The sequence below is a fragment of the Anser anser genome (genome assembly GCF_964211835.1).
Source record: "Anser anser genome assembly, chromosome: 29".
Lineage (NCBI taxonomy): Eukaryota > Metazoa > Chordata > Aves > Anseriformes > Anatidae > Anser > Anser anser.
Window position 1 is genome coordinate 2,803,975 of NC_139750.1, and position 23,822 is coordinate 2,827,796.

Consider the following 23,822-nt stretch of genomic DNA (forward strand, 5'->3'; position numbering starts at 1 on the left):
TCAGCACAGCCCTCAAGATCTGCACATAGGACAGCACAAGGAAAATAAAACATGAAAAAATTAAATATGCTGTAACCGCAAGAATCCCAACCTCTCTGAGGTAAGCATCTGAGCAGGAGAGCTTGAGGATCTGTGGAATTTCACAGAAGAACTGGTTCAGGGCATTGCCTTGGCAGAGGGGGAGGGAAAAGGTATTGGCAGTGTGCATCATGGCATTGAGAAAGCCACTGCCCCAGGCAGCTGCTGACATTTTGACACAAGTCCTGCCACCTATGAGGGTACTGTAATGTAGGGGTATGCAGGTGGCACCATAGAGGTCATAGGTCATGATGGTGAGATGATAAAATTCTGCTGAAAGTTAAAAGACTAACAGAAAGGCTTGCATTGCACATCCATGGCAGATGGCCCTGGTGTCCCAGAGGGAGTTGGCCATGGCTTTGGGAATAGTGGTGGTAATAGTGCCCAGGTCGAGGAGGGCAAGGTTGAGGAGGAAGAAGTACATGGGGGTGTGGAGGCGGTGGTCGCAGGCTACGGCTGTGAGGATGAGGCCATTGCCCAGGAGGGCAGCCAGGTAGATGCCCAGGAAGAGCCCGAAGTGCAGGAGCTGCAGCTCGCGTGTGTCTGCGAATGGCAGGAGGAGGAACTCTGTGGGGAAGCTGCTGTTGAACATTTGCTGCCTCAGGGCACGGTCGCCTGTCAATGGGTTTGCTCAGAGAGGTCTGCCTATCTTGTGACTGTCTTTTCCTCCATGGGCAGCTGTGGGCACGTGGACCTGGTCTAGGAGAAAAAGAAAGTGACAAGAGAGGAGACCTCCACTACTATCCCTGACTCTCTTCTTAGCAGGAAAGTGAAATCAGAGACTCCAGAGAGTGCCTTCCCTTCAGATAGCCCATTCCTTGGTCTTCCCTTTCAAGAACCTACCCCAGAGATGTCCTGGGGGTGCTGTGGAGCTGTGAGCAGCCTACCCCAGGCAACAGCCTCTGGGCACCAGAAGGAACCTGCCCTGCCCTGCTGGGGGGGGCTCCTTCCACCCACAGCTTCTCCCCGCAGCTCCCCGGGAAGCTCCTCTGGCAGGCTGAGTGCTGAGCCTGGCAGACAGCAGAGGCCCTGCCCCGGCACACAGCCCCTGGGGCACAGCAGGGACCCTGCTCTGCACCACAGCCCTGGGCACCCCTGCCTGCACCCTGGCTGCACAGCCTGCAGCTGGCCCCACGGGAAGGAACCCTCAAGTCCTGTCCTTCTGACAGCTTTGGCAGGTAATCATTGATGCAGGTAAAATCCACCATACTCCACGCTAGAGAAGCCAGGACAGACACTGTGACATGTCCTATCAGCCATGAGATATGGCAGATTTAGAAGACTCCTGGGGGACACTCATCTACTGTACCCTTCTGCAGCCAGAGACTTACCCTGTTCAGGGCTGTGAAGATTTCTCCAGCAGTGAGCTCTCAGCAGCCCCCCTCCACACTGCCTTTAACATCTCCCTCCCTTCTCTCAGCCGCCCTTGTCCCCTGCAGGCAGTGCCCCCAGCGCTGTGCAGAGGAGCTGCTCGTGGGCAGAGCTGTCTCTCTGCAGCGCTGCCCGCTTGCCAGGGGCTCCCCTTGGGCCCAGGAGCCCAGCCCAGCTCAGCAGCACAGGGAGCTCTTGACAAGTCCCTGGGCCTCCAGGGGAATCGGCTTTGAAACTGACTGAAGCAACCACTGTTCTTCCTTCTCTCAGCTGGGGATGGACGCCTATTTGCAGTGGTGTCTTTTTCCCTAATTCAAAAAAAATAAATAAATAAAATAAAAAGATGTGGGCGTGAGAATCATCTTTCCCTACCCCATTCTACATAGGATTCCCAAAGGCTGACAGGGTAATAGCTTTAAACTAAAAGAGGGTAGATTTAGATTCTTTAGTTCTTAGAACTTTGAGTTAGATTCACCCACAGTTCTGCTCCAGAGATGGATGAGAGCCTTACAGCGACAGGTGGGAGACTGCCTGGCTGGGCTGCAGCTCTGCAGAAAAAAATCTCAGGTAGTTCTTAGCTTTTATTGGACAAAAAAGACAAAACCGATGATGTCCTGGGCTGAACAAGCAGGAGCACAGCCAGTGGAAGTGTTCATCCACCTCTGCACAGGACAGTTTCTGCTTGATGGATTTGCAGTTCACAACTGTGATGTCTCCAGGCCCACATATGGAGGCTTGGATAAATAACCAAATTTATGTGAATCATTCATTTTGGGTGATTTAGTCCAACCCCTTAAATTTGGCAAGATGAATTGCATTCCTGGCAAAGATCATGCATAAACCAAAGGGCCTCCCCTCCAGGTGCCCACCTTTGGCCTAGGCATGGTCAGCACCCTCTGGGTGCTGAGTGCGGAAGGACTCTAATGATACAGCTATGCCCTGGGCCTCTGTGTATCAGCTGCGGTCTGTCTCTTAGAGGGCTTTGGTGTTGTCACACTGTATATAATAAAAAGATTTGGCTAGCTCATAAACAAGGATGATAGGAGGAAAGTGTTAGCAGGTAAAGTCAGTGCTTAACAGCAAAAAAGATAGTGTGAGAAAAGGAAAAAAAAGAGGCTTCTATTGAAACATGGCAGCTCATTAGCTCATTTATGTTTGTTTGTTTGTTTGTTTGTTTTTCCCAACAAAGAGTGACTAGTAGGAATGAAAGTAACGAACCTTAGGACATCATCATGAAGAAAATGGGCATTGTACTATTGCTTTTATTATTGGTGTTTGCACTAGTTCTAAAACTTCCTGGAGAACTTATCAGTGTTTGCTCTGTACCAAAGGTTAGCTTGCTTAGCTCCTGATTGGACTATCTCACATCTGTCCAATCTTCATTACTCCCAGATCTATTTAGCTATGAAGTATTAATGTGCCAATATAAACATGTCCTTGAGACACTGTTTGACCATTGGAAGTGTTGGGATGAAATGTATTTTTGGAAATGACTGAAAAAATCTATATTTACATAGAAGGAAAGAAAGTGTCCATGTCCCCGAACTATGAAACATTTTATGAGAATTACTAGACAACCCTCAAAATTCTGAAAATGAAGACTTATAAAGTTACTTAACACCAATTTTTTGGCATGTTTCCTCCTTTGCCTAACATCTTCATTCTTCCTTGGGCAGCTGGATTCCCCATCTGGAATGTGAAAATGCGACCTAGGACCTGTGGGAGCCTTTCTGGAGCAAGAGTTGGTGCACAGTCATGGCACGCCAAGGCATCTCAGTTGAGACACCTGATATCTGTCTATTGACTCAAAAGGGAATTCTGGACAATTCCACCAAATATTTCCAGTGTTAGAGGAAAGTTCTCATCCCTGCCTTCAGCTGAAGTGGAGTCACTTGCAATTTTCCATGCAGGGAATGAAAAATGAGTAGGTCTAGATGCTGCAGAGCCTACTTGAAGAAGTGTGGTGGTCTCACAAAGACAGCTAGCTAAATTCCACTGCACCACTTTCTCACTCCCCCTCCCCTCCCCTCAGAGGAATAGGGGGAGAAAACACAATTAAAAAGGGCTAGGTGTTATCTCAATAAAAGTGTTGAGATAAGGGCAAAAAAAGTGATCACCAATTAACATCATAGGCAAAACAGACTCAGCGTAGGGAGATTAATATGATTTATTGCCTATTACTAACAGACTAGAACACTGAGAAACTAAAAGCGAACTAAAACCACCTAACTCCCCACCCCCCCACTCCCCAATCCACCCTCTTCAGCGTCCTCTCCCTGCATGATGCAGGGGATCAGGGAATGAGGGTTGCAGTCAATCCAGAACACTTCATCATCTGGCTCTCCTTCATGGTCACTCTCTGCCTCTGGACCAGTGTGGGGTCCCTCCCACACGCTGCCATCCTTCCTGAGCTGATCTGATGTGAGCTTCCACAGGTGTGGTTCCAGAACTGCTCCAATGTGAGTCCATACCATGGGGTCCATCCATCAGGAGAGGACTGCTGCAGCATAGCTTCCCAACAGCTGGCAGCTCCTGCCAGATCACCTACTCCTGTGTGATCACCTACTCCTCTCCAAGGGCTGCAGCTCTGACCTGGAATCTGCTCCTGAGGGGACTCTCCACAGGCCACAGCCTCCTTCAGGCCAGATCCACCTGTTCTACCATGGGCTCCTCCATGGGTTGCAGTGTGGAGGTCTGCTCCACTATGATACACCATGGGCTGCAGAGGAACAGTCACCTGCCTGCCCTCAGTGACAAGGCAAAATCCCACTGTAACCTAGCTGAGCGAGCAGCCAAGGGTGCTGTTAATAGGGTCCGTTGAGACTCTAAGGGGCAGGGAGAGGATGAACCAGGTCCAGGATCCACCCAGGTGATCCCATCGAGAGCATCATTAAACAACAGAGAGAGCAGACTGAGGCTGAGAGAAGACTGAGGTACTCAACAGCTTCTTCGTCTCAGTCTTCATTGGCAGTTGCCCTTTCCTAATTGAAATTGGCAGATTGAACTGTATCCTGAAACTGAAGCGGGAGAAAAGTTTTTGAGAGGTAGGATAGGTGGATAGGATAGGTGGATAGGATAGCTATGCTGGGCCTCTTCTCACCAAAAAGGAAGGGCTGGTGGGGAATGTGAAGCTCAAGGGCAGCATTGGCTGAAGTGACCATAAATTGGTGGAGTTCAAGCTCCTTAGGGCAGCAAGGAGGGAGCACAGCAAGCTTGCTAGCCTGGGCTTCAGGAGAGCAGAATTGGGCCTCTGCAGGGACCTACTTGGTAGAGTACCATGGGACAAAGCCCTGCAGGGAAGAAAGGCCCAGGAAATCTGATTAATCTTCAAGGATCACCTCCTCCAAGCTCATGAGTAATGCATCCCAATAAAGAGGAAGTCAGTCCACCTGCATGGATGAACAAGGAGCTCCTGGCCAAACTCATGCAGAAAAAGGAGGCCTACAGAGGAAGCAAGGAGAGAGAGCCTAGGAAGAATATAGAGAAATCATCTGAGCAGCCAGGGATCAAGTTAGGGAAGCCAAAGCCCTTTTAGAATTAAATTTGGCCAGGGACATCAAGGGCAATAAGAAAGAGTTCTATAGGTATATCGGTGATAAGACTAGGGAAATTGTGGGGCATCTCTGGAAGGAAATGGGAGACCTGGTCACCTGGGATATGGAGAAGGCTGAGGCACTTAATGACTCATGTCTTACGAGGAGCGGCTGAGGGAGCTGGGCTTGTTCAGCCTGGAGAAGAGGAGGCTCAGGGGCGACCTTATCGCTCCCTACAGTTACTTAAAGGAGGCTGTAGAGAGGTGGGGGTTGGTCTGTTCTCCTACGTGCCTGGTGACAGGACGAGGGGGAATGGGCAAAAGTTGCGACAGGGGAGTTTTAGGTTGGATGTTAGGAAGTACTTCTTTACCGAAAGGGTTATTAAGCATTGGAACGGGCTGCCCAGGGAGGTGGTGGAGTCACCATCCCTGGAGGTCTTTAAAAGACGTTTAGATGTAGAGCTTAGCGATATGGTTTAGTGGAGTACTTAGTGTTAGGTCGGAGGTTGGACTCGATGATCTTGAGGTCTCTTCCAACCTAGAAATCTGTGATACTGTGATACTGTGACTATTTTGCCTCAGTTGTAACCAACAAGAGCTCCAGCCACATGGCCTATGCCCAGGAAGGCAAAGGCAGGGACTGGAAGAATGATGGACTGCCCACTGTAGGAGAAGATCAGGTTCAAGACCAGCTAACGAACCTAGAAGTGCACAAGTCCATGGGCCCTGATTAGGTGCATCTATGGGTCCTGAGGAAATTGGCAAACAAAGTTGGTAAGCTACTATCCATCATATCTGAGAAGTCGTGGCAGTTTGGTGAAGTTCCCACTGACCAAAGAGAAGAAAAATAACCCCCATTCATAAAAAGGGAAAAAAGGAAACCTGGGGAACTACAGGCCAGTCAGTCTCACCTCTGTGCCTGGCAAGATCATGGAGCAGATCCTCCTGGAAACTATGCTAGGGAACATGGAAAATATGGAGGTGACTGGTAACAGCCAACATGGCTTCACTAAAGGCAAATCGTGCCTGACAAATCTGGTGGCCTTCTATGACAGGTTTACAACACTGATGGATAGCGCAAGAGCAACTGATATCCTCTGTCTGGACTTGTGCAAAGCATTTGACCCTGTCCCCCATGATATCCTAGTCTCTAAACTGGAGAGACATGGATATGGTGGATGGACTACTCAGAGGGTAAGGAATTGGCTGGATGATCGCACTCAAGGAGTCACGGTCAATGGCTCAATGTCCAAGTGGAGATAAGTAACAATTGCTGCTCCTCAGGGGTCAGTATTGGGACCAGCACTCCTTAACATCTTTGTTGGTGACACAGTGGGATCAAGTGCACCCTCAGCATGTTTGCTGATGGCACCAAGCTGTGTGCTGTGGCTGACACCCTGGAGGGTAGGGACGCCATCCAAAAGGACCTTGACAGGCTTTAGAGGTGGGCCTGTGCAAACCTCATGGAGTTCAACAAGGCCAGGTGCAAAGTCCTACATCTGGGCCAGGGCAATCCTAAGTACAGATACAGGCTGAGTGGAGACTGGATTGCCAACAGGCCTGAGGAGAAGGACCTGGGGATGTTGGTGGATGAGAAGATCAACATGAGATGGTAACATGCGCCTGCAGCCCAGAAAGCCAACCGTACCCTGGGCTGCATCAAAAGCAGCGTGGCCAGCAGGTTGAGGAAGGTGATTCTCCCCCTCTGCTCTGCTCTCATGAGACCACACCTGTAGTACTCTGATCAGCTCTGTGGTCCCCAGAACAAGAAGGACATGGACCTATTAGAACGAGTGCAGAAGAGGGCCACAAAGATGATCAAGGGGCTGGAGCACCTCTCCTATGAAAGGAGTCTGGGAGAATTGGGGTTGTTCAGCCTGTAGAAGAGAAGGCTCTGCGGAGACCTCATAGCTGTTTTTCTGTACCTAAAAAGGGCCTACAATAAAGCTCAGGGTGTGCTCTGTATCTGATAATGTCATGATAGGACAAGAGGGAATGGTTTTAAACTTAAAAAGGGTAGATTTAGATTAGATATTCAGAAGAAATTCTTTACTCTGAGGGTGGTGAGGCACTGGAACAGGTTGCCCAGAGAAGTGGTGGATGCCCCATCCCTGGAAGTGTTTAAGGCCAAGTTGGGTATGGTGTGGCAAGGGGCTGGAATTAGATGATCTTTCAAATCCCTTCCAACCCAAACCATTCTATGATTCTATGAGAGCCTGCCCACCTCTTCCTTCGTTATATTCTCAAGAATCTCTCACAGGGAAGGATTCCTGGATGCATCATAGGAACCCAAGCACGCCACCTCCGAGCAGCTGTATAGGAGTGGGGGTTGCCTCAGTTTCAGTTGATTGATCCCACCTTCTTCATCCTTAAAAATATCAAATTGCAATCTGGTGGTGGTGGAGTAGTTAATTTAGAGTGGGGTCGATATGATTGAAACCTTTAAAGCAAAATTCCTGCTGCTTAGATGTATGAACCTGATATCTCTGTCTCTGTGGTGGTGGAGGTGGGGGCTCTGAATGTTATCTCAGTCCCTTGCCCTGTGGTTACCCCCCTTCACCACTTAATGCAGCCACTCCAGTTGCCTTTAACTCTTAAATTACCCAGGATGGTGGAGGGTGAAATCATGCAGGACTGCTCTGAAATTGCTACCTGGCTCATCCTCCGTCCCTGAGTTTTTGCTGTTCTGAAAGGCAGCTTCTCTCAGGATCCCTAGAAGGGTCCCAGATCCTTAAAAAGACATTCCTATGTTCCCTTGGCTCACAGTCACATACAAGCTACCTGGACACATGGACCTTTTCTGCCACAGACCATTATACCGGCTGACCATGAGTTACTTTGTCCAGCCTCTTCTTATCTACAAGGAGAATGGTATGGATTTGTCCTATGAAAGGGGCACAAGAGATTTCCACAAGGTACATTATTTGCAGAGTTAAGTGATGTGATGCTTTTTTCCCCTCCCATAGATCACAGATTTCCACTTTACTACTCAGTTCTACTGCTCAGCTCCATCGAGTTTGAAAGCCATGTAAGATAACACTGATCCTCTGTAACTATGCATTAGCCTTTTCTACCAAATTCTTCACAAATTTGACAAGTCCAATTTGTAGAGAATTCATCCTTAGCCTGATTCTTTCAGGTTACTTCAAGCTCTATGGCCAATATAATTTATCAATTTCATAGTTGGAAGTGATCTATTACCAACAGGACATTTTGAAAATACTTTGGTAAGCATTTCTTTTCATCACCCGAAGTACAAATTCCAGTTTTTAGGCCTGAAACAATCATTTCAAGCCATTTCAGTTAAAGCAGGAATTCACTAACACAGGTCCCATTTAGGTGCCCATATAGTGTTCTAAAGGCTTCTTGGAAATTTATCACTGTGGGCACCTTAGCAAATGATCAGGCCCCCATCACATACACACAGTCTTGACCAGATCCTGACAACTACACCAGATATGCAGGGATGTCAGGAGTGCGGCCTCCTCTTCTAGCCGCTTCAACCCATGTCCGCTCCTGTCCAGCCACTGGGGCCCAGCCCGGTGCCTATAGACCCGGGGTCAACACCCAGGGCGAGGGACATGGATGATGCTTTCCCCTTTGCAGTTTCAGCCGGTAGCAAAGCCGAGCACATGCCAGAGACACAAAGACAGATACAGAACACTGGCACAACTGGTCACACAGGCCGCCTCAGCGAAGGGCTGCCTTCAACAGCTCTTACACACAGGACTCACATGAAAGGGAGAAGGACAGGGAAATGCTTGAGAGGGTCCAGTGCAGAGCCACAAGGATGATTAAGGGAGTGGAGGAGGCTGAGGGAGCTGGGCCTCTTTAGCTTGAGAAGAGGAGAAGAGGAGACTGAGGGGTGACCTCATTAATGTTTATAAATATGTAAAGGGTGAGTGTCAGGAGGATGGAGCCAGGCTCTTCTCAGTGACATCCAATGATAGGACAAGGAGCAATGGGTGCAAGCTGGAACACAGTACGTTCTGCCTAAATATGAGACGAAACTTCTTCACAGTGAGGGTTACAGAGCACTGGAAAAAGCTGCCCGGGGGGGTGTGCAGTCTCCTTCTCTGGAGACTTTCAAAACCCACCTGGACGCATTCCTGTGTGACACGATTTAGGTGTTCCTGCTCCGGCAGGGGGATGGGACTAGGTGATCTTCCAAGGTGCCTTCCATTCCCTACCATTCTGTGATTCTGTGAAACAGAGACAGCTGAGCCCCCTGCCTCCTCTCCAGCTGGTAGAGGCAGAAGGTCAGTACTGCAGGCGCAGTCTGCACTCTCCAGGTTTTCAAGCACACACGCATTTGTGGATCCCTCAAGTGCCTGTCATGGCTCTTCTGTCCACCTGGAACCCCTGCCCAGACCCCAGACCCTTTACATACTTCAGAGGTCACCTACTGACAAGCTGCTCCAGCTTGAAGCACACCGCAAATGCACACAGTCACACGCTGGTCCCTCACGCACACCACAGGCACAAGCGTGCCGGGGCATAGCAGCATGGACCCACCACCCGAGACCCCCGCCCTTGCTGTCCGGCCCAGATTAAAGTCTGTGGGTGAATGCCCACACGTCGTCCCCCCCCCACCCAGCGCCGTGCCCCCAGCGCCGCTCCCTCAGGGCTCGGTAACGGCTGCACCCAGCCCCCCACCCCCACCCCGCGCACTGCTCCCCACCCAGCCCGAGAAGCACCCAAAGGTGCCACCACTTCTGCGCATGCACGGACGGAACTTGGGAGGCACCGAGGTTGTGGGTGGTTCGTACGTGGGGTCCCTGAGGCGGCGGGGGGGCTGAGGCAAAGGGAGGGAGGCCGGGAGGGAGGGAGGCCGGGAAGGGGAGCAGGAATGCGAGATGATAGGGAGGGGATGAGCAGTGTGAGGGACGGGGGGGAGACGGGTTTCCGCCCTATCCCGGGACATCCCAGCGCTCTGACAGGGGAAAAGGGTTTGATTTCGCTTTCTACAGCTATGAGACAGGAAGTGACTGAAAAGTCACGGAAAGCAAGAATTCTAGACAGTAAGAAAGCTATGGTAATAAGTATAGTGTACTTTGTTGCACACAAATTCTGTGCAACAATATGCTATTGTAGGTGAGAATAAACTACGCTGCTTGCTTAAATGGTTATGAATTGAAACAACTCTAATTATAACCACAGCCCTACGGTCTTTCCTCACTCTGCAGAGAATCCCTAAATAACCTGCCAGTTCCCATAGCACCAGCTGAAAGATGTCCTGAACATTTCTGCTGCCTCCCTGCAGCAAAAAACTTCTGCTCTATGGGGGGGGAATTGGGTCCTGCAACAGCCACTGGGCCGCAAGCATCTGCTTCTCTTTGCAGCAGCACCGTGGTGAACTGGGGCATCAAGAGGCAGTATGGAGAAAATCATGGCAGACCTCTTGTGGGAAACCCTTGAGGAGCTAGGGAGATATGCCTTCCCGAGATTCAAGTGGGAACTCAGTAAAATCCAGCCCAAGGAGCAGTATGAGCGCATCAAACTGGAGAGCCTGATGGGGCTGTCACGAGCAGCCCTCGCCGAGCTGCTGTGCAGCCACTACGGGCAGCCCTACTGCGTGGAGGTGACAGTCAGAGTGCTGAGGGCCATGGGCAGGAGCACCCTGGCATATACACTCCTGCGCAGGCTGACCTATGGTAAGTTAAGGGAAATGAGGTGCAGGCAGGGACTGGGGTAGCCCTGAGTCCAAGAGTCCCGTACCTGTTACTGCAAGTGCTGCAGAAGCCTGTTCCCCTTGGCACTGCACTGCCTTCAGCCCAAAATGCTGTGCTAAGACACACATCTCAGAACCTGGTCCCATAGAGAGCAAATGCTTCCTTCTACCCAGGTCTCCCTGGGAGATCCGGGGTGCACTCACAAGTCTCCAGTCGGTGTAAATAACTTGCAGATGAAGCAACATGCTCTCTGCTCCAGCCTCACCCCAGAGAAGCAGCTGGACGGTCCCTGCACAACCCCACCTCTCCCCATGGGCCCCACTGCAGAAAGGCAGGATGCACTGGATGGGGCTCTGGGCTACAAAGAGCTGGGGCACCCTCCTGGGTGGAGGGCAGGGGGTTCCTGCCCAATCCCAACATCCCACCTTCATCAGACCTTGCTCTTCCCTGGGGGAAGAAGGGAGAAGCCTGATACATCAACCATTCAGGTTCTTTTATCGTCAGAACTTCCCTGATGAGGTGAGGGATGAATTGCACCAAATGTATTCTCCACTTCTCTGCAAGGGGCAAGTTTTGTTGAGCGCTACAGAGAAATTGCGATCCAGAAAGCCTCTAATGTGGCTAATATCATCATGGCTCTCCTCCGTGAACGTGTACTGACCTCTGAGCAGTCTGACAGCATCATGTCAGAAGGAACCAACCAGAAGAGAATGCAGAAGCTCTACAAACTGGTGCCAACATGGGATGTCACAAACAAATATTGCCTGTATAAGGTTCTATGTGCAACAAATCCAATTCTCACTTTAGTATATACAGGGAAGAAATGTACCCTTACTATCTTCCCAGTTGTGAAAAAGTCAAGACAGAGGCTTGGCCTATCAGGATAATGGGCCAACTACAGGTGCATATAAACACCTTTGTCCTTGGGACAGTCAGGAGCAGTTTCTTCTAGGAGGTGGCAGCACATCAGTTACTGTCAAACGACAAAAGTAGAGGAGGCTATTAAGAACACATTAAAAAAACTCATGTTTCCACCAGAATCCCAGGACTGCAGATGTAGTGCTTTAACCCTAATTTTTTCCTCTTCACTGTCTCCTCTGTCCTGCAGCTGTCCAGGCACAGGGTAGCATCATATCAGAGGGTAAGTGCTGGGTGTACTCTATACCATCATTCCCTTGTTTTCTGAATGCGTCGACCCTTCCAAAGTCCCCTCCTGCCCCATTTGGTGCAATAATGCATTTTAAGATGGCTGAAGGTCCGGGCAGTCCTTGGCTTTTGGTCGCCATCCTTGAGCAATGCACTGGACGGTGCTGGAAGGTGCTGCTCTCCCACATCATAGCAATACCTCCTCCTGTTGCTCAGCTGCATTTCTTTACTTAGAAGCTGTCTCACCTTTGCTGTGCTCCAAGCAGCCCTTCCCAAGCCCTTGAGGCAATCAAGTCACCCTGCTTTCTGTAGCTCACCACTGACTCCTCTCTCCTGCAGGTCCCCAGAAACACACTGCAGAATTACAAGGTGAGCTCTGAACTTCTCTGCAACGTCATGTCCTTGTTTTCCTAATGCATCACCCTCCCAAAACCACCTCCTGTCCCATTCGGTGCTCTAATGCATTTTAAGATGGTAGAGGATCCAGGTAGTCCTTGGCCTGTGGTCCCCATCCTTGAGCTATGCACTGAACAGTGCTGGAAGGTGCTGCTCTCCCACACCAGAGCAAGTACTTGTTTGTGTTGCTCAGCTGCATTTCTTTTACTTAGAAGCTGCCTCTCCTTTGCTCTGCTCCAAGCAGCCTTGCCCAAGCCCTCGAGGCACTCAGGTCACCCTGCTTTCTGTACCTCACCACTGACTCCTCTCTCCTGCAGGTCCCCGGGAACAGTCTGGCATTAAATTTCAGGGTGGTAAGTGCTGGGTGAACTCTGAACTGCTCATCATCATCACGCCCTTATTTTCTGAATGCGTCACCCTCCCAGAGGTGTTCCCCAGGGGTCTGTGTTGGGGCCCACCCTCTTTAATATCTTCATGGATGATTTGGATGAGGGAATTGAGTGCACCCTCAGTAAGTTTGCAGACGACACCAAGACGAGGGGAAGTGTTGATCTGCCAGTGGGTAGGAAGGCCCTGCAGAGGGACCTGGACAGGATGGGTTGATGGGCAGAGGCCAATGGGATGAGGTTCAACGTGGCTAAGTGCCGGGTCCTGCACTTTGGCCACAACAAGCCCATGTAACACTACAGGCTTGGGGTGGAGTGGCTGGAGAGCTGTGCAGAGGAAAAAGATCTGGGGGTGCTGGCTGATGCTCGTCTGAACATGAGCCGGTAGTGTGCCCAGGTGGCCAAGAAGGCCAACAGCATCCTGTCTTGTATCAGGAATAGTGCAGCCAGCAGGACCAGGGAGATGATCGTCCCCCTGTACTCTACTCTGGTGAGGCCGTGCCTCGAGTGCTGTGTTCAGCTTTGGGTCCCTCAGTACCAGAAGGACATCAAGGCCCCGCAGCATGTCCAGAGAAGGGCTACGAAGCTGGTGAAGGGTCTGGAACACAAGTCCTATGAGAAGCAGCTGAGGGAACTGGGGTTGTTTAGTCTGGAGCAGAGGAGGCTAAGGGGAGACCTTATTGCTCTTTACAAACTACCTGAAAGGAGGCTGTGGGGAGCTGAGGGTCCAGCCTCTTCTCGCAGATAACTAGTGACAGGACTAGAGGGAATGGCCTCAAGTTGCACCAGGGGAGGTTTCAGTTGGAAGTTAGGAGACATTTCTTCTCAGGAAGAGCAGTCAGGCATTGAGACGGGTTGCCCAGGGAGGTGGTGGCGTCACTGTCTCTGGAGATGTTCAAGGAAAGGCTGGACCTGACACTTAGGGACATGGTATAGTTGGGTGGGTGACATTGGTAGTAGGGTGATGGTTGGACCAGATGATCTTGAAGGTCTTTTCCAACCTTAATGATTTTATGATTCTAATGCAGTTTAAGATGGCTGAGGATCCAGATAGTCCTTGGCCTTTGGTCCCCATCCTTGAGCAATGCACTGGACGGTGCTGGAAGGTGCTGCTCTCCCACGCCATAGCATGTACCTCCTCCTGTTGCTCAGCTGCATTTCTTTACTTAGAAGCTGTCTCACCTTTGCTGTGCTCCAAGCAGCCCTTCCCAAGCCCTTGAGGCAATCAAGTCACCCTGCTTTCTGTACTTCACCACTGACTCCTCTCCTGCAGGTCCCCAGAAACACACTATAGAATTTCAAGGTGAGCTCTGAACTTCTCTGCAACTTCATGCCCTTGTTTTCTGAATGCATTACCCTCCCAAAATCACCTCCTGTCCCATTCAGTGCTCAAATGCATGTTAAGATGGTAGAGGATCCAGGCAGTCCTTGGCCTGTGGTCCCCATCCTGGAGCTATGTGTTGGACAGTGCTGGAAGGTGCTGCTCTCCCACACCAGAGCAAATACCTCCTCCTGCTGCTTGGCTGCATTTCTTTTACTGCCTCTCTGTTCTGCTCCAAGCAGCCCTTCCCAAGCACTCGAGGCAATCAAGTCACTCTGCTTTCTGTACCTCACCACTGACTCCTCTCTCCTGCAGGTCTCCAGGAACAGTCCGCCAGTCTACGTGCGGGTGGTAAGTGCTAGGTGAACTCTGAACTGCTCAGCATCATCATTCCCTTCTTTTCTGAATGCATCACCCTTCCAAAGACCCCTCCTGCCCCATTTGGTGCCATAATGATGTTCAAGATGGGTGAGGATCCAGAAAGTCCTTGGCTTTTAGTCCCCGTCCTTGAGCTATGCGCTGGGCAGTGCTGGAAGGTGCTGCTCTCCCACTCCAGAGCAAATACCTCCTCCTGTTGCTCAGCTGCATTTCTTTCCCTAGAAGCTGTCTCTCCTTTGCTCTGCTCCAAGCAGCCTTTCCCAAGCCCTTGAGGCAATCAAGTCACCCTGCTTTCTGTAGCTCACCACTGCCTCCTCTCTCCTGCAGGTCTCCAGGCACAGTCTGGCCCTAAACCTCAGGGCGGTAAGTGCTGGGGGTACTCTTTACTGATCAGCATTGTTATCTCCTTATTTTCTGAATGCATCAGCCTCCCAAAGTCCCCTCCTGTCTCTCAAGACATACCCTTCCAAAAGCAGAGCTGGCTTTGAGTTTCCACCCTTCCCCTGTGCATCCTGGGCAGGGATCTGGTCTAGTACAGACTGAGCTTTGGAGGGAACAATCTCTCCACTTCTGAGATGAGAGGCTACAAAACACCCAAAGAGCTTATGGCTGAACTTAGGTAATGTAAATCATGATCCCTGTGAGGAAATGCAATACAGGGAATGTCTCCCTTCAGCCAACCTCAGACCTGTCCTGGGCAGTGGAGGAGAGAGATGCGAGTCTGCCTTTCTTCTCAGTGCTGGAGAGAGAGGCAAACTTGCCTCAGCTGGAGCAAGGTGGGCCACGATCTCAGCTCCACTTTGGGTAGCCACTCAAGGCTCAAAGTTTACAAGCAAAGGCAGCAAAGTATCTAGCAACCATAATCAGGCAGCAGCACAAAGGGGGCTCCCATGTGGCTGTGCCTCACAGCAGGGAGGGTTCCACTGACTTCACTCCAGTTCTCTTCCCAGTACCATTCAGGATAAGAAAGTCAGAAATATTCCTGACAAATGTATTATCACATCTGATAAAACAAAATTAAATCCACACTGCAGCCAAATACCTGAGCTGTGTTCAGAGTGGAGAGTTACCCAGAGCAGCAGCTACATCAACCCAAATTCTCCGTAGTCATGCTACTTAAAACGTCTAAGGATCCAGACAGTTCTTGGCTTTTTGTTTCCTCCTTTGCAGTATGTGCTGAACAATGATGCAGCATGTCACTATTCCAGGCAGTGGCAAGTGTCTTCTACAGCTCAGCTGCATTTCTGTTCCCCAAGCTGTCTTTTCAAGGGATCTATTGGGAAATGGAAGTACAGGGAGGATGGGAAGAGGCCATTCCTCAGGCCTCCTGCTGCTGAGCAAGAAATGTGGGGCTCAAATGTCAGCTGGGATCTCTTGGCTTCAACCTTCATGAACAGGCCAGCAGGGCAGGCATAGGAAGGATCTCAAGAGGTTTAGGGGAAAATGTAAAGGTGGGTTCTGGACTGGGACAGCTCCTCTGGAGCATTCAGGCTCAAGAAATTCCTACAAGACCTCAGGAGCTGGGGAGGTCATCACAGCTCCTGAGGCCTTAGGGAGAAAGGATGCTCACTTGCTTGTTACTTGACAGCTACAGCTGGGGACATGCCCTCCAAAAAGACAGACTGGTCGGACGAGGGCAGCAGCGTCCATGGGGCAGCAGCACCCATCTTACCACAATATACACTCTTTGGAGACATTGATAAGAGCACCAGTCCCAGTTTGGGCAGGAACACACGCTCAGATGCCGTCTGCATGTCATGTCCCACTGAAGAGGTAAGGCAGTACTGGGTTCTCCTTGCTCCTGTCCTCACCTCGGCTACAAGAGCTTCTCGGAGCTCCTCTCCAAGGACAGTGTGTGAGTGCATGAAGACATCCAGCAGCTGGGCTCAGGGTCTGCACAACATCTCTGCCTGCTCATGCCACAGTGGTTTCCCAGGCCACCCTTGTACACATCCATCTCTGGTGTTGACCAGCAAAGGGAAGAGAAAAGAGGGATTCATTTCCAGTCACTTCAGTGTGTTTGTATACAATCCTAATGAGCTCTTTGACTCATTCCATGTGGGACAGTCAAAAGCCTGACGCATTTTCTGAGCCTTAAGCCCTGAGTCAGAGCCAGAGAAGTGCCCAGGAGGAAGCCCACAGGGCCAAGACCAGCACATGCTCTTTGATCCACCAGCCTAATGGATGAGGGGACAGCCATGGATATTGTCTTCCTGGACTTCAGCAAGACAATATCCACAGCTCTGACATTGTCCCCCATTGAGATCCTCATAGAGAAGCAGTTAATGAATGGCAGAGTGGGCAAACAGTGAGGTGGATTGAAAACTGTCTGAACTCCTTGGCTGAGAGGGTAGTGGTCAGCAGCACAAGGTCTAGTTGGAATCTGGTAACTAGTGGTGTACATCAGGGATCTGTGCTGGGTGCAGTCCTGTTTAGTATCTTCACTAATGATCTGGATAATGGGACAGAGCATACCATCACCAAGTTTGTAGATGACACACAACTGGCTGTACTATTGCACAGGGCTTCCCCAGTACAAGAAATAGCACCACAGAGCTATGGGAGAGAGTCCCACATAGGGACATGGAGATGACAAAAGGCCTGGAGCACTTCTGTGAGGAAAGCCTGAGAGCACTGACACGTTGCCAAAAGTGGTTGTGGGTCTTCTTCCCTGGAGATCTTCAAAAAACTCTCTGGACATGATCCTGGGCAACCTGCTCTAGATGGGCCTGCTTGAACAGGGGTTTTGGACCAGACTGTAGAATTGTTTAGGTTGTAAAAGACCTTTAAGATCATCAAGTCCAACCATCCACCTAACACTACCAAGTCCACCACTAAACCATGTCCCTAAGCAGCACATCCACACAGGTCTTAATTAGCTCCAGGGATAGCAACTCCACCACCTCCCTGGGCAGCCTGTTCCAATGCCTAACCACCCTTCTTGCTGCTTCCTTCAGCTTTTCTGCTGGGCAGCTTTCCAGACACTCTTCCCCAAGCCTATACCACTGCATTGGGTTGCTATGACCCAAGTGCAGGACCCAGCACTTACCATTATTGAATGTCATGTGATTGGACTCAGTCAATTGATCTAACTTATCCAGATCCCTCTGCAAACCTTTCCTACCCTCAAGCAGATTCAACACTCCCACCCAACTTGGTGTCATCGGCAAACTCACTGAGGGTGCACTCCATCCCCTCATCAAGATCATTGATAAAAGTCTTAAACAAAAGTGGCCCTGGTACTGAGCCCTGGGGAACACCTGTGGCCTTGTGCCCACCAAGTTTAACTCCACTCGCAACAACCCTTTGGGCCCAACCACCCAGCCATTTTTTTACCCAGGGAAGTGTACTCCCATTTAAGCCATAGGCAGCCAGTTTCTCCAGGAGAATACTGTGGGAAACAGTATTAGATGACCTCCTGAGGTCCCTTCCAACCTTGAACACTGTGTGATTCTGTGATTCTTGTTCAGGACTGGGTAGAAGAAGTGAAGCCAGAGATTATTGGGCACAAACGAGGGAAGAAAGAGATATACAGGTAAGCACCTGGTGGCTGGGTGTGTTCCATTCTGCCCTGCACAAACAGTTACAAGCATGGACCAGTTCTTACTGGAGGTGGAAGGGATTAATTCATGCCAATTAAAGATCTCTAGGCCAGGAAAGCCTCCAACAGAGGAAGACATCCATGCAACAGGGAGACACAGGTGCTTTTACAGAGCAGATTCCTGCCATGTCTTCACACATTGGGCAGTTGTGCTGAGGAAAGCCTCAAAGCAGGACACTCCAAGGAAAAGGGCAGGGTGATCCTACAGCCTGGTGTTTAACTTGACAGTTCCTTTCTCCTCTCATTCCACCACTCTGCAGAGCTCACTTTCCTCGGGCTGGTCTGTTCCGCTGTGTTGAGACGGACCTTGAGTTCCTGGTGAGGACAGCCACCAGCATTGAGTACAAGTACTCCTTCTGGGAGCGTCACCTGGCTTCAGGGATCCCCCCTGTATGGATGGAGGTTGGCCCCGTGTTCGACATCCATGCCCCACCAGCCACTGTAAAGGCCATTCATATCCCACACTTCCTGTGTCTTGGAGGTACTGTGGCAAAGATGATGGCTTGGTGGGTGAGACAGCGAGGGGTCCTACAGGAATGCACACCCACTTGCTTGCTGGCTGCCCTGGTGGGGCAAATCACTCTCTAACATATTTTGTCCATTGACAGAGGGGAAGCAAAACACTTCCTGGATGCAAATTGCCCACATTGTTGATGGGAACCTACTCCTGGAGAAGCCTACAAGGGTGAAGTCATTCCATGCTGTGCTGGAGGACCCCAGCTTTTCCCCCATGGGTGTCATATTGCTTTCTGACAAATTGCCATTCATCCCCGTCCATTCCCTTGTGCTCCTCTATCGGGTCTTCAGTGCTGCAGACATCACCTTTCACCTCTACCTGATCCCCAACCATCGTGGCCTGGAAAAGGTGAGTGTGCCTCTGATTCTGTTCACTCAAGTTTGGTGGTTCCCAGGGTGCACACCCAGGTCACCTGTGCACGTCCTCTATGCAGTCAAGAGAGACAGGTGCCTCCAGACTGCAATTCCTCCGACCATGGCACACATTACCAGACAGCTTCTGGGAGGACATGTCTCTCCCTTGACCACAAAACAGCCTTGGCCATGTGGTCAGAAGCAAGGCCCAACCTTTAGGTGCTTGCACTGGGGCACAAATCCCCAGAGAGGCCAGGCAGTGTGCCTGTCATCTAAGGAGAGGTGAGGGGCAGCAGCAACAACATGCCATCAGAGGGTGGCCTGGAGAGACAGTTAATCTCAGGGGACACTAAACAACACCTTCTCTGTGCGTCTGGCCCAGCAAGAGCATCAGGAAAAGACGAGGTTCATGCAGTGAAATCACCTGGAGGAAAGGCCTCTGTTGAAGAAGGTCCCACAAGGCATCAGAGGGATCCTGCTCTTTCAATCTGCTTGTAGCTTTTCCTCCTCAGCTGAGACCTACCAGAGCAATCAGACTAGCACTTTGTCTCCCTGCCCTCTTGGCACTCCCATCACCACTTCTCACGTCACTGTGCTACAATTTTGCAGGCAGTGGATGAGGATGAGAAGAGAAGGGGACACTCGCTCTTGGTGAACAAACCTCCCAACACCATCCGACCACTGAAATTTAACAGGTGGTATCGCGTATCCAGTCCTTCAAGGGCAGAGATAAACCCCAAAGTAAGTGGGCCTCGAACCTCACGACCAGGCTGAACAATAGTGTTCTCGTGGATCATTCTGACACACCACTCTGCCTCTGCTAGGAGCTGAAATTCGTCTACCTGGCATCGGACAGACGTCAGCTCTTCACCGAGATCTACACCAAGGACATGGAGGAAGGAATGCAGCTCACCTTGACAAAGGTGGTCCAGGAGGGCAAAAGGGACTGCAGGCTACTCTGGGGCACCCGTCTGAGGGCAGGTAGGGAGAGCGGGATGCAGGTCTATGTCACAGGTTCTGAAAGGCTTGGAGGATGTCCAAATGTTGGGGTCCCCTGGCCTGGGAAGGGAGCATGGTGCAGACATGCTCAGGTGCAGATATTCAGACATCAAATAGTGTGTGTCCCATCCTCCTGTCTTCAATTCATACTCTCCATTCTACTTCTGTCTCTCCTCCAGGTGACATCAAGCAGCCAGCCACCTCTTCCACTCCAACATGCTCAGGTTTGTTCATATTTTGGGGTGTGTGGGTTTGGCAGGGAGGTACAGGGAGGTGTCTTCAGGCATCAAATGTGGAAGGAGTGTTTCCTCAGTCATGGTGGCAGATTTCCCTTCAGCAGACATACTCATCTCGGGGGAGAATGGGGGTAGACCTGTGTGGTGCCAGGAGTTGGACTTGATGATCCTTATGGGTCCCTTCCAACTCGGGATATTCTATGATTCTATGACTCTGTGATTCTAGTATGACATCCAGGCCAGGGACAATGGGACAGTATGAGGACACGAGCTATTTCCACAGAATGCCAGCCATGGCTTTCCACCTAACCTGACATCTTCCTTTGTGCTGCTCACCCATGCAGGTCACTCATTCTTGGAGCATGAGCCATCCTCTGCTCTGCAGGTCAGACATAAAGGTGAGTTCATGACTGCTTTCATTCTCCCTAATATGACCCAGGCTGCCAGAAGGGGAAGGGCCATGAGGCCGTAATGCAGAAGAATCTGTGGACTCCTGTGTCCCCTTCATCAGTGCTTCAGGATTCACTGCAACACCAAAGAACCACAGCTCAGGGTTCTACATGCAGATGTCTTCTGAGTTGGTGCATCTCAGCTCCTGTCAGTGCAGAACTGGGGTTCCATCATGTCCCTCTGCTCATCCATATGGTCCCCTGGGAGACTCCCAGGAGGTCCCACTTGAGCTCCAAGAGGGAAGTGTCCCTGGAAACAACTCTGTCCTATCTGCCAACCCAAGGTGTCCCTGACAGCCCCAGAGAACTATATCAAAGCCCAAAACCGCTTCAGGGTTGTGGCCTATAAAGCACATCTCTAGAAATAGATTCTGTCTAGGGTGAGGACCAGGATGAGATCTGCTTTGAGGTTATGGATATCTCTCTCTCCTGCACAAAATCTTAGTGGAAGTGGGAGATACAAGACGGATTAATTTTCCGTGCCACCTATGCCCTAAGGGTCAAGGGACAGCAGTAATGGGACCTTCAGACTGGTGGGTTGTCTCCTGCCAAGCTGGCAGCAGCACCCGACCATTCACCCTTCTGTACATCTCCACCCTGTGCACCAGGACAGCATTTTGTGGAGAAACACCGAGAGCAGCTGATCCAGCGTGTGACATCAGTCAGCCGCATTCTGGACCAGCTCCTCCAATATTCTGTTCTGACTGACGAGCAGTACGAGACCATCCGAGCAAAGAGCACCAGGCAGGAGCAAATGCGCCGCCTCTACAGCTTCATGCCCAGCTGGAACACCACCTGCAAGGACCTGTTCCTTGATGTGCTGAAGGACACCAATCGCTACCTCATCCAAGAGCTCCAGGGATCGTGAAGGCCGACTTGGGAGTGGTGGTGGTTCCAGGCGAACACAGGCCTTTGAGGACTGGGGAAGGGTGAGAGATGGGGAGCCCCAGGATGGGATCTAAGGACTCAGGGGAGCCTGCACTACAGTCTCAGGAGGAGCCAGAGGCCAGTGCTGCTGAGGGGGACCGATGAGGTAGTGTGGTGAACCTTCCTGTGCACTGCACCACGAGGGGAAAAAGCTGGCCCCAGAGCCAGCAGGTGTGAAAATAAAAATAAAAAAAAAAACTTGAAATGGTGCTTCTGAGCCAGAAATTGTCCTCAGAGCACAAGAAGACTATTTGCACCCGTGTTTGTCACTTCCCATGTTCTGCCTGCCCTCTGAGTGCTGTTCCAGCGCAGCCCAGGTCTACCAGCCCCACACAGCCGCCTCAGCTGCCCCCGAGGATCCAGGGGGCTCAGGCATAGGGATGGCTCCTGGGTGTCCCCACAACTGACAGCTTCTGTCAGGAGACCCCCCTTGGGACAACAATCACCCCCGCTGGCCCCTGCTTCCTTAGGGCTGCCCCCACAATCATCTCCCACAGCCTGAGTAACCCCAGGATATCTGGCACCCCTGAATCCAGTGCCCCCACTGCCGCTCCCTCAGCCCCCTCAGGGGGTGCCTGAGGAAATGGGAGGGAGGGAAGCCAAAAAGGGGAGCAGGGGATGCAAAAGAATAGGGAGGGGGCGAGCATTGTGAGGGGCAGGGGGGTCCATGGCACACCAGCACAGCAGTGCCCGGGTTTCTGTCCTGCCCTGGGACAACCCATCGTGCCCCCAGCCCAGGAAGGTTCGATTTATGTGCAGTTCCTGCAGGCCCATACCAGAACTCAAAACTACACACAAGGCTGGCTGCTGCCATCCCAACCCCAGAAGCTGGGGAACAAACACGCAGAGTGATGTTTTTCTTCCAGCATGGGCAACTATGGACATTTGCTTTGTTCCAGGTACATACTGGAAATTTTCTCAGTTTTAAGCACTACAACCTTACTATTTTCTCTTCCAATCCTCTGTTCCAGATCCCATATCTGCTGCAGTGAATGGCATTGTGAAGCCCAGGCACACTGTGCGGGCTTAAATTCCAGTCCTTTGGAGAGCAAGACTTTGGTTTATGACCAGGAATTTAGCAATCCAAGTGCATTATGCCTGTGTTGCTATAATTAAATCAATGGCATAGAGCTGTAAGCAGGGCTGACATTTCTGTCTGTTAGCCACACACAACAATATTACAATTAATGACAGATCTATTTTACTTATCTTGAACCACCTATTTGGTAACTACAGGCCTGTCAGTCTCATGTCAGTGCCTGGTAAAATTATGGAGAAGATTATCCCAGGAGTTACTGAAGCGCACCTGGGGGACAATGCAGTCATTGGTCCCAGTCAGCATGGGTTCATGAGGGGTAGGTCCTGTTTAACAAATCTGATTTCTTTTTATGATAAGATCACCCATCTAGTCAATCAAGGGAACCCAGTTGATATAATCTTTTTGGATTTCAGTAAAGCTTTTGACACAGTTTTCCATAGGATCCTACTGGACAAAATGTCCAGCATACAGCTGAAAAAAAAAAACATCATACGATGGGTGAGCAATTGGCTGACAGGTAGGGCTCAAAGGGTTGTGGTAAATGGGTCCACATCAGGCTGGCGGCCGGTCACCAGTGGGATCCCCCAGGGCTACATTTTATGGCCGGTTCTTTTCAATGTTTTTATAAACGATTTGGATACAAGATTAGAAGGTGTTTTGAGTAAATTTTCTGATTATACTAAACTGGAAGGTGTTTTTGACCCTGTTGAGGGTGGAAAGGCCTTGCAGAGGGATCTGGACAGATTGGAGAGCTGGGCGATCACCAACTGCATGAAGTTTAACAACAGCAAGTGCTGGGTCCCGCACCTGGGACGGGGCAACCCTGGCTCTACGTACAGACTGGAGGATGAGACGCTGGAGAGCAGCACTGATCTATTCTCTTTAGTGACCGGTGATAGGACCCGTGGGAATGGTGTCAAGCTGCAGCAGAGGAGATTCAGGCTGGATATCAGGAAGAGGTTCTTCACCGAGAGGGTTGTCGCGCACTGGAACAGGCCCCCCAGGGACACGGTCATCAAGCCTGTCAAGAGTTTAACAAGCATTTGGACTGTGCACTTAGTCACTTGGTCTGAATTTTTGGGTGGACCTGTGTGGTGTCAGGAGCTGGACTAGATGATCCTTGTGGGTCCCTTCCAACTCAGGATATTCTATGATTCTACGACTCTATTTCTGTTTGCTTGTTGTGTTTGTGTTTTGTTCTTTTTTTTTTTTTTTTTTCCTATATAATTTTCAAGGGAATTTTGACTTCTTCAGCCCTGGAAAATTTCACATGAGAACAGTGCATCCCAGGGTTTTTCCTTCTTACAAGTACTGATGAAAAAGAAGTCAACAATACCCCCTGAAAGAAAGCCATTCCCACCTTAGGCTTAACTGATTTTTCTTTTTATGTAATCTTCTTGTTCATAGGGCTGCATTTTCCC

General features: G+C 50.6%; 1 protein-coding gene across 7 annotated transcripts; it reads left to right on the forward strand.

Annotated features, from left to right (window-relative positions):
* Nucleotides 1-9,662: 9,662 nt before the first annotated feature.
* On the forward strand, nucleotides 9,663-23,453 carry LOC310887803 (caspase recruitment domain-containing protein 8-like). Of its 7 annotated transcripts, XM_083813968.1 has the most exons (16): nucleotides 9,663-10,635; nucleotides 11,218-11,466; nucleotides 11,759-11,794; nucleotides 12,139-12,168; nucleotides 12,513-12,548; nucleotides 14,218-14,253; nucleotides 14,608-14,643; nucleotides 15,869-16,053; nucleotides 17,751-17,815; nucleotides 18,142-18,362; nucleotides 18,490-18,746; nucleotides 19,361-19,492; nucleotides 19,576-19,732; nucleotides 19,930-19,974; nucleotides 20,331-20,384; nucleotides 21,044-23,453. In XM_083813968.1, exons 1-16 carry the CDS (start codon nucleotides 10,359-10,361, stop codon nucleotides 21,301-21,303), a joined length of 2,076 nt encoding a protein of 691 aa, XP_083670094.1. In that variant the 5' UTR covers nucleotides 9,663-10,358; the 3' UTR covers nucleotides 21,304-23,453. The 7 variants fall into 7 exon arrangements, with proteins under 7 accessions (XP_083670094.1, XP_083670092.1, XP_083670091.1 ...); XM_083813966.1 differs by having other exon boundaries at nucleotides 9,663-10,002; nucleotides 10,324-10,635; nucleotides 19,576-21,187; XM_083813967.1 differs by having other exon boundaries at nucleotides 9,674-9,732; nucleotides 10,324-10,635; nucleotides 19,576-21,187.
* The last annotated feature ends 369 nt before the right edge of the window (nucleotides 23,454-23,822 follow it).

Coding starts and splice junctions, on each gene's coding strand:
- LOC310887803 (XM_083813965.1), top strand. CDS start 10,359: ATGGAGAAAATCATGGCAGACCTCTTGTGGGAAACCCTTGAGGAGCTA. Junction 10,636..11,217: donor CCTGCGCAGGCTGACCTATG/GTAAGTTAAGGG, acceptor CTTCTCTGCAAG/GGGCAAGTTTTGTTGAGCGC. Junction 17,816..18,141: donor GGGAAGAAAGAGATATACAG/GTAAGCACCTGG, acceptor ACCACTCTGCAG/AGCTCACTTTCCTCGGGCTG.